The sequence below is a fragment of the Neomonachus schauinslandi genome, chromosome 9, assembly GCF_002201575.2.
Source record: "Neomonachus schauinslandi chromosome 9, ASM220157v2, whole genome shotgun sequence".
Lineage (NCBI taxonomy): Eukaryota > Metazoa > Chordata > Mammalia > Carnivora > Phocidae > Neomonachus > Neomonachus schauinslandi.
In genome coordinates this window covers 109,558,095-109,570,468 of record NC_058411.1, presented here as the reverse complement: position 1 = coordinate 109,570,468, position 12,374 = coordinate 109,558,095, and the positions used below count along the sequence as shown (strand labels likewise).

General features: G+C 36.1%; 1 protein-coding gene across 1 annotated transcript in view; it reads left to right on the top strand.

Moving 5' to 3' along the window:
- The window catches only part of MYO9A (myosin IXA), a 245,325-nt gene that overhangs the window by 185,823 nt on the left and 47,128 nt on the right, over nucleotides 1–12,374 (top strand). Inside the window, exons 32-33 of the mRNA XM_044917756.1 lie at nucleotides 1,657–1,768; nucleotides 4,064–4,125. Coding sequence (XP_044773691.1) covers nucleotides 1,657–1,768; nucleotides 4,064–4,125 — 174 coding nt within the window. The remainder of the gene's footprint in view (nucleotides 1–1,656; nucleotides 1,769–4,063; nucleotides 4,126–12,374) is intronic.

The following is a 12,374-nucleotide window of genomic DNA, read 5'->3' as shown; positions in this document are numbered from 1 at the left end:
ATTCATTCATATTGTAGCATGTGTAGTATTTCATTCCTTTTTATAACCAAATAATATTCCACTGTATAGATACACTTCATTTTATTTACCCATTGGTCAATTTATGGACTTTGGGGTTTTTCCACTTTTTGACTCTTAGGAGTAATGCTGCTATATGAACATTTGTGTACAAGTTTTTGTATCAACATGTGTTTCTAGCAACTTTTTTCATAGAACATCACTTTTACTTTATTGACAAGGCTATACTCATTTAGACTTTGGTACTTGGCAGACATTTTTTGAAAATGAATTAAGTGACTCTGTTACTTCAAGGAAAACACCTAACAATATTTGTTAATATTTGTAAAGTTTAAGCTTTCAAGCAAAATTAGAATTGTAGAAAACTTGTGAGTGTGACAACTTTCCAGTAAAGAATTTTCTGATGAGATTGGTGGTAATATGAAGGAATGTGACCTTTTGATAGAGTATAATGAAATGTGCCAACATTTAGAAGAGTCGCAAAACTCAGTGTACCAGTATTTTCCAGATGACCAATGCCTAACACTATAAAATCATGTATAGGTAAAATGTCCATTTGAAGTACAGAATAGACTAAAAGGTTTTTTCAAACAGCTTGAGGCAAATGTACTTCCAATGTAGTATATCCCTTCTGAGTATACAATTCAATGATTTTTAGTAAATTTATACAGTCATAACCATCATCTCAGTCTCATTTTCCAATTTTATGTCTGTATGAAGGTGGATTTTCTTCATGTATTTCAAACTAAACTTCTTGGTGCCAACAGATTGAATGCAGAAATGGATACCTTGGATCTAGTTTTCTTTTTTTTTTTAAATTAATTAATTAATTAATTTTTTAAAGATTCTATTTATTTATTTGAGACAGAGAGAATGAGAGACAGAGAGCATGAGAGGGAGGAGGGTCAGAGGGAGAAGCAGACTCCCTGCTGAGCAGGGAACCCGATGCGGGACTCGATCCCGGGACTCCAGGATCATGACCTGAGCCGAAGGCAGTCGCTTAACCAGCTGAGCCACCCAGGCGCCCAGGATCTAGTTTTCTTTCATTAAGCCAGACATAAAAGAGATTTACAAAAATGTAAAACAATACCCCTTTTGTCACCATTTTGGTTTAAATATATAGTTGTTTTTCATGAAAATGTTACTTATGTTAGCATGTAATATGTTTAATGTTTATGTTAAGTGAATTGGATAAATACTCAAAATTTATTTCAGTTTTAATTTCTAATACAGTATTTATCAATAGGTATGACTCATATAAACTGAAGTTCTTTGAGAGCAATAATAATTTTCAAAAATGTAAAAGGCTCTTGAGGCTAAAATAAAATTTGAGGACCATTTCTTTTATTATTTTACATGCTGATTCAGAGTCGCATAAGACAGTTCCCTTATGTTTATAGCATTGCTTTCTAATTTTCATACAAGTTGGTCTTGTTTCCCTACCAGATTGTTAGCTTTTTGAAAGCAGGGACCAAATGTATTGCTTTTGTTTATTTTCTCAGAAGATCGTGTTTATTCCTGGAATAAGTGTCCATTGAAGACTTAACAAGGGATTGGAGGATTCCCCACTGGCTGACCGTGTTAGGGCAGCATTTACTATGTTGGCTTTAACATAAATAGCTATATTTTTTCATTCAGGTGGAAGAGCACAATGGTCACATCTTTAAGGCTACCCAGTATAGCATCCCTACATACTGTGAGTACTGTTCTTCTTTGATATGGATAATGGACCGAGCCTCTGTTTGCAAATGTAAGTATGAGTGATTTTTTTTTTTTAAGGAATTCATTGCAGCAATTGCAGACATTTCACCATGAACCTTCTTTTTGCTATAAAATCTTGTCACATCTGGCAGAACCCATGTACTTTGTGAGATCCCCATATATCCATTCTTCGAAGCGCAAAATAAACTCCAGAGACCTGAACTGACTTCTCAGGTTCCCAGGGGTCCCACTTTAAGCTTGTGGCTAAGAAGGGTCCTGTCCCTGCCCTCTGGACTCACGGCCAAGCAACTCTTCTAGAAGCTTTTTATCCACATCTAATAACCTGAGGACTCATTCTGAACTTCTCTGAAACCAGAGGAAGAGCTGCTCTGAGGGAAGACACCTACCCTCTCACCATACCGTTACTGTATTTATTAGCCAGTATGAGTGATCTTTGAGGAGTTTTTTAAACCACTTAACATTTCTGTTTTCTAAGTTTACTCATATCTTTTTTAACATAAAGGGGTAATTTACATTTCCTGATTCTTTGGCCTCCTCTCACTATCCTCTTTGACCTACTCTCTAGCCAAACTAGATATTTTGCTGTTGTTTGCTCATTGTACTTGCAGCTTACTTTATCTGAAATGCTCTTCTCCCAGATATTAGTTTGACTATTTCAGTTAATCTATGTCTCCATCCAAATGTTACCTCTTAGAGAACTCTTTCCTTACTGTCATATCTAAAATGCCACTTGGTCCCCTAATTCTCTGTCCCCTTACTCAGCTTAATAGTCTTCATAGCACTTATCACTACACAAAATTATATTAAGTATTTGTTTTCTTGTTTTCACTCTGTCCACTAGAATGTATGCTCTGTAAGGTCAGGAAACTTAATTGTTTCTTCTGTATCACCAGTGCCTAGAACAGTTCTGGTATTACAGGTTTTGATAAGTTTTTGTTGGGTAGATGGATGGATGAATTAATGAAAAAATTATTAGATTATAACCAAAAAGATACTTTTTTCTACTCTAATCTTTTCATTAGAATATATAAGTCCTAGAATGTGAGCTGAAACTTTTTTTTAGGTCACCTTTGTTCTGGCTTACAGAGGACCTTTATCTTCCACTTCTGTCATGCCATACATCTACTCTGGTGCTTTCAGTAATTCTGTGAGGTTTTGCTTAGTAGTGGGCCAGAATTGAATGAATGAAATATTAGGAAGTGTTTTTCCAGTAAGACAAGGATGAAAGTCATGTTTGCTGTAGTGAAATCACCACTATTGGTAGATATGTTCACTTGTTCTATCGTTCAACAGTGGTTTCTTTTTTGTTTTATTATTAGTAGTCTAAAAATTATAGTGAGAACAAAATGGGAAGTAGTTTGCCATTAACTTGACTTTTGAATGTTAGTTTGAATCTTGTAGGTTTGGCATAATTTTCTCTGTGTTTTGAAACTGAAAATGTAAAAAATCTGCTTTTTTTTATGACTTGGGTGAGCTTGGTTTGATTTCTTAATAGAATTAACTAACTTTCTTTGTGATTATACTGGTGATTTCATCAGCAGAATGATATGGCCTCCCTCTCAGCTTTGAAAACCCCACAAGTTATACTTTAGAAGCTCAAGAAGGATTTTAGGTGTTGATATCCAGGAGCTAGAGCTGGTGTAGCAAAATGACTTAGTTCAAATACATTTCAGTATTCTCCTCTCACTGCTTCTTCCCACCTATCAACTGCCTAGCCACCCTATTCTCTGTTGCTCCAAGGAATAATGTCTCTTCTGAACATTTTCTTTATCTTGTCTTCCCAGTCACAACTGATACTGTTTATCTTCTGGTTCCTCAGAGCTCTGTTCTGGACTTTCTAAGATAATAAGGCTTTTCTTCTATCTTAATGTGCTATGTACCTTGTTTTCATTTTAGTAAGGGTCTTTGGCAGTAATGCCTTTCTTACCCATTGGAATGATTTTTAATCGGTATTTCTGGCACTTCAACAGATTGTAGAGCAGGCATATTAGGGGAGCATAAAGACTAATTTGTGAATCAAGTCAGAAAGAAAGTATTCTGTAGGAATATAGTGGGAGCAGGGGGAGAAGCAGGCAGTCTTTAAAGATTCAAAGCTTTTTCATAGATAGTAGTTAGAAATTTAGGCATGTTTTTCAACTTCATTTTTCTAAATAGAATGGGTTAAATCCTTTTTTATTCTAATACCATACCAAGTATGTATATGATATTACAGCAGTATCAGATTTAAAGAAAAAATTTATGTCCAAAATAAAGCTGTAAACTTTTTTTCTTGTCATTGATGTACAGACTTCTAAAAGTGCTGCATTCCTATCCTGTTTTTCAGTATGCAAATATGCTTGCCATAAGAAATGCTGTCTGAAAACCACAGCCAAGTGCTCTAAAAAGGTAAATTATCACCTATGAGTAATAAATAACAGATCTGTTGATCTTTTCTGCCTTGTGAAAGAAATCAAGTCCTCTTTGATGGTTTTATAGAGCAGTGGTTTTTAAACTTTTTGACCACAAATCACAGAAATATATTTTATGTCGTGGTCTAGCATATATATATATATGTATATATAAGGATATATTTGTATAATTGAATTGATTTTCCTGGAACTATATTTACCTTTACTACTTGGGAGAGCTATTAAACTGGTTTCACTGCTGACAGTTTATTAAAACACTGCTTTTAAAGATTTCCTACCTCATTAAATACTCATAAGCCTTCCTAGGAATTGTCTTGAAAGTGGTAGGCTATAACTAAAGATTTTAACGTTACAGCAAAATCCACCAGCTTATTGGTGTTTTTACATTTTTCTACTTGGATACACAGAGATCTAAAAGATACTAAACATGTACTCTGATACTTTATCTTCAAGGAGGCAATGAGTTTTGAAAGATTTCAGGCTTTTATTGATATATAATCGTATTTTTTTTACTTATTAGTCATATATTGACAGTCGTGACAATACTATGCAAATCTGAACTGTAATATAAATGTGTGTGTGTGTGTTGTTTACAGTCCATGTACAGAATTTGCATCTGTACATGGACATTTGCTTCCAACTAAGATGGAATAGCTTGTGGCAAACTAATATCCATGCTGAGAACATCCGAAGAAAATGTTACTGAACATCAGAGAGCTGCCCAGGCAGATTGGACTTTTGGGGTGTAGATCCAGGAGAGAAGATAATTGCAGAGTGATGAATCTGTGTCTGTGGGATGTTTTTCTCCTAGTGGGAGTTTGTCAATTTTTGTTGTAGGACAAGAAACCAAGGTTCCGAATAGAGGGCCACATTCAAGACTTAGAAAAGTCAGCAAAACTTTTAGGAATCTCATAGAGCTATGGAGACAAAAGTTGGAGTTTGGGATTGCCGGGACTTGAGGGGCCATGATCCAGACATAACCCTGAAATTTAGAGGTTTTTCCCTCAAGGCATTTTTTGAGTTCTTAAGCTACATGGGGTAAAAGGCTAAGAAGCTGTTAAACAGGAAAAAAAGATTAGATTTTTCTGTAGTTTCACATTGCTAAGGAAAGAAAAATTGGAATTGGAAATACAGAAATAAACCTGAGAAACATACAGGAAAGGATGAAAGGTTCTTAAATGTAAACAAAGACAAGAAATGAGAGAAACAAACATAAATTAGGTCAGTAAAGAAAATACATAGATTGGTAGGTATAAGTCCAAATGTATTGGTGATTACTTTAAATGTGAATAGGCAAGATACTTCCAATTAAAAGACTAGGTTAAAACCAACTGAAAATTCTCAGATGATATGCTGTTAACAAGCAACATACTTAAATAAAAAGATACAGAAAGGTTAAAAGCAAAAGGATAGATATAGCATGCAAAGACTAACCAGTAGAAAGGTGGTGTAGCTATACTAATATTAAGGTGTATTTTAGGGCAGAGAAACATTACTTCAGATAAAGGTATTTCATAATGATAAAATGGTCAACCTGTCAGGGAGATATGAAAATTCTAACTTTAGAAGAGTCTTAACATTATTGCTTCAATAGCTGATGGATAAAAATTTAGTAAGGATGTAAATGATATGAAAAACAGGATGAAAAAACTTGAACTAGTTGATGTGTATTGAACCCTGCATCTTACAACTGCCTGAATCGTCTTTTCAAGTGCACATAGAACATTTGAGAAAATTGATCATATGTTGGGTCAAAAAGCAAGTCCCTACAAATTTCAGAGGATTGAAAATATTGAGAGTACAGTTTTTGACCAGAGTGGGATTAAGCTCTAAATCAACATAAAGATAACTAGACAGTCCTCAAGTACTTGGAAATTTAAGGTTGGCTCTGGGGGAACCAGGAGGGTGGAGCCCTCACATTTAAAGAGATAGAATAACAAACAGTCCTGCTGAGATACAGCATAGAAACAGCAGTTTTTGAAAAATGCCTGGGATATATGGGAAGGAGATTTATTTCCTAATCTCAGAACATGTGCTGGAGAGGCAGGGATCTTTGGGGGACTTCTTCAAGAATAGAAGAGTTGATGGGTATCATTTCCTTCCCTGCCTCCAGCCTAGATACACAGGCATCTACAAGGACTAGGGTGCTGCAACAACACTCTCCTCCTAGCTTGCTATTGGTGCACCTGCCTCCATGTTCTCCTGTGGAAATGCCCCCTCCAATACACCGTTGGCCAGAGCCCATCCAAAGTGGTACCATGAGACTGGTAGTGTGCAAGTGGCCCTGACAGGAGCCAGCACCACTCCAAAGTGTTTCCTGCTCCGGAGAGAGTGAAACATACCATACACACCAGTACAGTTGCAGCCCCAACAGTGGGCTAGAGGCAGATACCATGTCCAACTGCAGGCCTTGCCCACCAGCAAAAGCTTCTCAGGGGACAACACAGGGAAAGTGCCCTGTACTTCAGTGCTGCTGCATCTCTGGCAAACTCTTGGTCTGTTTGAACTTAAGTCCATGGTGGCCCCAGACTGGCCCACTAACAACACAGGGACCAACACTGCCCACAACAGGCAGAGAGAGCCATTGTAGATGGCTGGACTGAAGACTCAGTCACAATAGCAGGGTGCATAAAACACACATAGGAGATACCCCTGAAGTACCAGGTTCTGGTGAACAGGGGACATTCTATTATAGGCCATTATAAGACCTCTCTTTCATTTTTTTTTTTTTTAAGATTTTATTTATTTATTTGACACAGAGAGACACGCGAGAGAGGGAACACAAGCAGGGGGAGTGGGAGAGGGAGAAGCAGGCTTTCCTCTGAGGAGGGAGCCTGATGTGGGCCTTGATCCCAGGACCTGGGATCATGACCTGAGCTGAAGGCAGACACTTAATGACTGAACCACCCAGGTGCCCCAAGACCTCTCTTTCATAAAGCTCAATTGAACGTGGTGGTTCAAGAGCAGGAGATGTAGCTGACTTTCCTAACACATAGAAACAGACACAGAGAGTTAGACAAAATGAGGAGACAGAGGAATATGTCCCAAATGAAAGAACAGGACAAAATCCCAGCAAGAGAACTAAATGAAACGGAGGTAAGTAATATGCCTGATAGGGAATTTAAAGTAATGGTCATAAAGATACTCACTGGACTTGAGAAAGGGTAGAGGACCTCAGTGAGAATCTCAAAAGAAAACATGAAAAAGAACCAATCAGAAATTAAGAACCTAATAACTGAAATTAAAATACATTAGATGGAATAAATAGGAGACTAGAGGAAGCAGAAGAACAGGTCAGCAGCCTGGAGGACAGAGTAATGGAAAGCTAACTGAACAGGGGAGAGGAAAAAAAATGGTAAATGAAAATAGACTAAGGGGGGGCGCCTGGGTGGCTCAGATGGTCAAGCGTCTGCCTTCGGCTCAGGTCATGATCCCAGGGTCCTGGGATCGAGTCCCACATCGGGCTCCCTGCTCCTTGGGAGCCTGCTTCTCTCTCTCTCTCTCTTTGTCTCTCATGAATAAATAAATAAAATCTTTAAAAAAAAAAAAAAAAGAAAGAAAATAGACTAAGGGAACTTGCAGCACCATCAAGCATAATGACATTCACACAATAGGGACCCCAGAAGGCAAAGAGAGAGAAAAGGGGGCATAAAATCTATTTGAAGAAATAACAGTTGAAAACTTCCCTAATATGGAGAAGGAAACAAATCCAGATCCAGGAAGCACAGAGAGGCCCCAACAAAATCAACCCTAGGAGGTACACACGAAGACAGTAACTAAAATGGCCAAAACTATTGATAAAGAGATAATTTTAAAAGAAGCAAGAAAAACATACATACAAGAGAACCCCTTTAAGGCTAACAGCTGATTTTTCAGTAGAAACTTTGAAGGCCAAAATGGAGTGGCATGACATATTGAAAATGCTGAAAGAAAAAACCTGCAACCAAGAATACTTTATCCAGCAAGGCTATGAGTCAGAATAGAAGGAGAGATAAAGAGTTTCACAGACAAACAGAAGTTAAAGGAATTTATCACCACTACACTAGCCCTACAAAAATGTTAAAGGGGACTGTGACTGGAAAGGAAAGACTGACCATAAGTAGGAGTAGTAAGAAAAATAGGAAGCATAAAAGCAGTAAAAATAAGTGTACCTATAAAAATCAGCCAAGGGACTAACAAAAGATGTAAAATGTGACAGTATATACCTAAAACATGGGGAGTGGTGAGGAGTAAAGAATGGGGTCAAATTTCAGTGATCACCAACAATATAGACTGCTAAATGCATAAGATGTTATATATAAACCTAATGGTAACCACAAACTACAAACCGGTAATAGATGCACAAAAAGTAAAGAAAAAGGAATACAAGCATATCACTAAAGAAAGCTAGCAAACCGTGAGAGAAGAGAGCAAGAGAAAAAAGGAACAGAAAAGAACTATAAAAGCAACCATAAAACAATTAACAAAATGACAGTAAATACATACCTGTCAGTATTTACTTAGAATGCAAATGGACTAAATGCTCCAATCAAAAAACTTGGTGTGATGGAATGGATTAAAAAAAAAGACAAAACCAAGTCCCATGTGTATGCTTCCTACAGCAGATTCATTTCCAGCTTAAAGACACTTGCAGATTGAAAGTGAAAGGATAGAAAAGCATTTATCATGCAAATGGAAGTGAAAAGAAAGCCAGGGTAGAGCAATACTTACATTGGACAAAATGAACTTTAAAACAGACTGTTAGGGGCATCTGGCTTGCTCATTTGGAGAAGCATGCGACTCTTGATCTCAGGTCATGAGTTTGAACCCCATGTTGGGTATAAAGAGTACAAAAAAAAATAATAAGTAAAAACTTTTTAAAAAATTAAAAAAAACAAAGACTGTTGAGAGACAAAGAAGAACACTATATAATCATACAGGGAACAATCCGACAAGAAGATATAACAATTGTAAATATTGGGCGCCTGGGTGGCTCAGTTGGTTGAGCGACTGCCTTCAGCTCAGGTCATGATCCTGGAGTCCCAGGATCGAGTCCCACGTCGGGCTCCCTGCTCAGCAGGGAGTCTGCTTCTCCCTCTGACCCTCCCCCCTCTCATGTGCTCTCTCTCTCATTCTGTCTCTTAAATAAATAAATAAAATCTTAAAAAAAAAAAAAACAATTGTAAATATTTATGCACCCAACATGGGAGCACCCAAAATACATAAAGCAGCTGGTAACAAACATAAAGTAATCAATAGTAATACAATAATAGAAAGGGACCTGATATCCCATTACATTAGTAGATAGATCATACAGACAGAAAATCAACAAGGAAACAGTGACTTTCAATGACACATTGGACCAGATGGATCTAAAAGATATATTCAGAATATTCCATCCCTAAAACAGCAGAATACATATTCCTTTCAAGCGCACATGGAACATTCTGCAGAATAGATCACATATTAGACCACAAAATAAGTCTCAACAAATTCAGAAAGATTGAAGTTCTACCGTGTAGCTTTTCTGAACACAGCAATATGAAACTAGCAATAAACAACAAGAAAAAATCTGGAAAGGACACAAATACGTGGAAGTTAAATGAATGGGTCAACATTTCTTCTTGATGAAGAAATCAAAGGGGAAATTTAAAAAAATACATGGAGATAAATGAAAATGAAAACCAAATGGTCCAAAATCTTTAGGATGCAGCAAAACCTGTTCTGAGAAAGAAGTTTAGAGCAGTACAGGCCTACTTCAGGAAGCAAGAAACATGTCAAATAAACAAACCATCCTTATACCTAAAAGAACTAAAAAAGAACAACAAACAAAACCCAAGACTAGTAGAAAGAAAGATAGATTAGAGCAGAAATAAATGAAATAGAAACTAAAAAAAAAAAAAAAACAATAGAATAGTTCAATGAAACCAGTATCTGGTTCCTTGAAAAGATCAACAAAATTGATAAACCTTTAACCAGACTCATAAAAAAATAAAAAAGGACTCAAATAAACAAAATCAGAAATGAAAGAGTAGAAATAACCACTAACACCACAGAAATATAAAGGATTATAAGAGAACATTGTGAAAAATTGTATGCCAACAAATTGGGCAACCTAGAGAAATGGATAAATCGTAGAAATGTATAGCTCCCCAAAACTGAATCAGGAAGAAATAGAAAATTTGAATAGACCAGTTACCAGCAACGAAACTGAAATCAGTAATTAAACACAAAACAAAACAAAAAAACTTCCAACAAAATAATCCAGGACCAGGCAGCTTCACAGGTGAAATATACCAAACATCTAAAGAATAATTAATACCTATTCTTCCAAACTATTCTAAACAAGAAGAAGGAAAGCTTTCATATTCATTCTGTGAGGGCAGCATTATCCTGATACCAAAACCAGATAAAGACAGTACAGAAAAAGAGAACTACAGGCTAATATCTCTGATAAATATAGATGCAGACATCCTCAACAAAATATTAGCAAAGTGAATTCAGCAATGCATTAAAAAAATCATTCACCATGAACAAGTGGGAATTATTCCTGGGATACAAGGGTGGTTCAGTATTTGCAAATCAATATGATGTATCACATCAGCAAGAGAAAGTATAAAAAACCATATGATCATTGCAATAGTCCAGAAAAAATTTGACAAAGTATCCCATCCATTCATGATAAAAACACTTCAGTAAAATAGGTTTGGGGGGTACATACCTCAACATAATAAAGGCCATATATGAAAACCCCACAGCTAACGTCATACTCAGTGGGGAAAAATTGAGTGCTTTTCCCCTAAGGTCAGGAACAGGACAAGAATGTCCACTCTTGCTGTTTTTATTCAACATAGTATTGGAAGTCCTAGCCATAGCAATCAGACAAAAACAGACATGAAAGGCATTTTTCCAAAGAAGACATGCAGATGGCCATCAGATATAGGAAAAGATGTTCAACATCACTCACTATTAGGGAAATATAGATCAAAAGCACAGTGAGGTATCACCTCATTCCTGTCAGAATGGCTAAAACTGAAAAACGCAAGAAATAAGTGTTGGTGAGGATATGGATAAGAAGAAATCCTTGTGTGGTGGTGGGAATGCAAACTTGGTGCAGCCACTGTGGAAAACAGTATGGAGGTTCCTCAAAAAGCTAAAAATAAAATTAACACATGATCCTGTAATTGCCCTACTTTGTTTTTACCCAATGAATATGAAAACATTAATTCAAAAAGACATACGCACCCCTATGTTTATTGCAGCATTATTTTCAATAGCCAAATTATGGAAGTGACACAAGTACTTGTCCATCGATAGGTGAATGGATAAAGAATATGTGGTATATATAAACAATGGAATATTACTCAGCCATAAAAATGAAATCTTGCCATTTGCAACAACATGGGTGTGTCTAGAAGGTATAATGCTAACTCTGAACTAAGAAAAATTCAAGTACCATATGATCTTACTCATATGTGGAATTTCAGAAATAAAACAAAGAAAGAAAAAAATAGACAAACCAAAAAAACAGACTCTTAAATATATAGAACAAACTGATGGCTACCAGAAGGGAGATTGGTTGGGGTATGGGTGAGATAGGTGTAGAGGTTTAAGTGTACACTTACCATGATGAGCATTGAGTAATGTATAGAATCGTTGAATCACTAAACTGTACACCTAAAAGTAATATAGCAGTGTATGTTAACTATACTATAATTAAGATTAATAAAAATTTTCTCCCTGAAAAAAATAAACATCAAGTGATATAATTCACATTGAACAAATAAAACAATATGATTATCTTAAAGAGGAAAAACATTAGATAAAATTCAAAACTCACTCATTATTCAAACAAACCAACAAAAAATAATCTACCACAGAGTGGGAGAATGCATTTGCAATTCATACATCCATCTTGGATCTACAATATCTAAAAAGCATCAAAAATCATTAAGAAAGATGGTCAGATTTTTCTGTAGAAAAATGAGCACATGGCTTAAGCAAGCACTTGACAAAAGACCAATAAACATGAAAAGTTGTCCACCTTCACTAATCATCAGGGAAATACAGATTGAAACCATAGTGAAATATATACCCACTTGAATGGCTAAAATGTAAAACATCCTAACAAGGTTGTAGAGCAGCTTGGACTTTAATACATTACTGGTAGGAGTATAAGTTGACATAAGTTATCTTGAAGTTATTTGGCAGTCCTTATCAAATCTGAGCATAAGCATTTCTAATGAC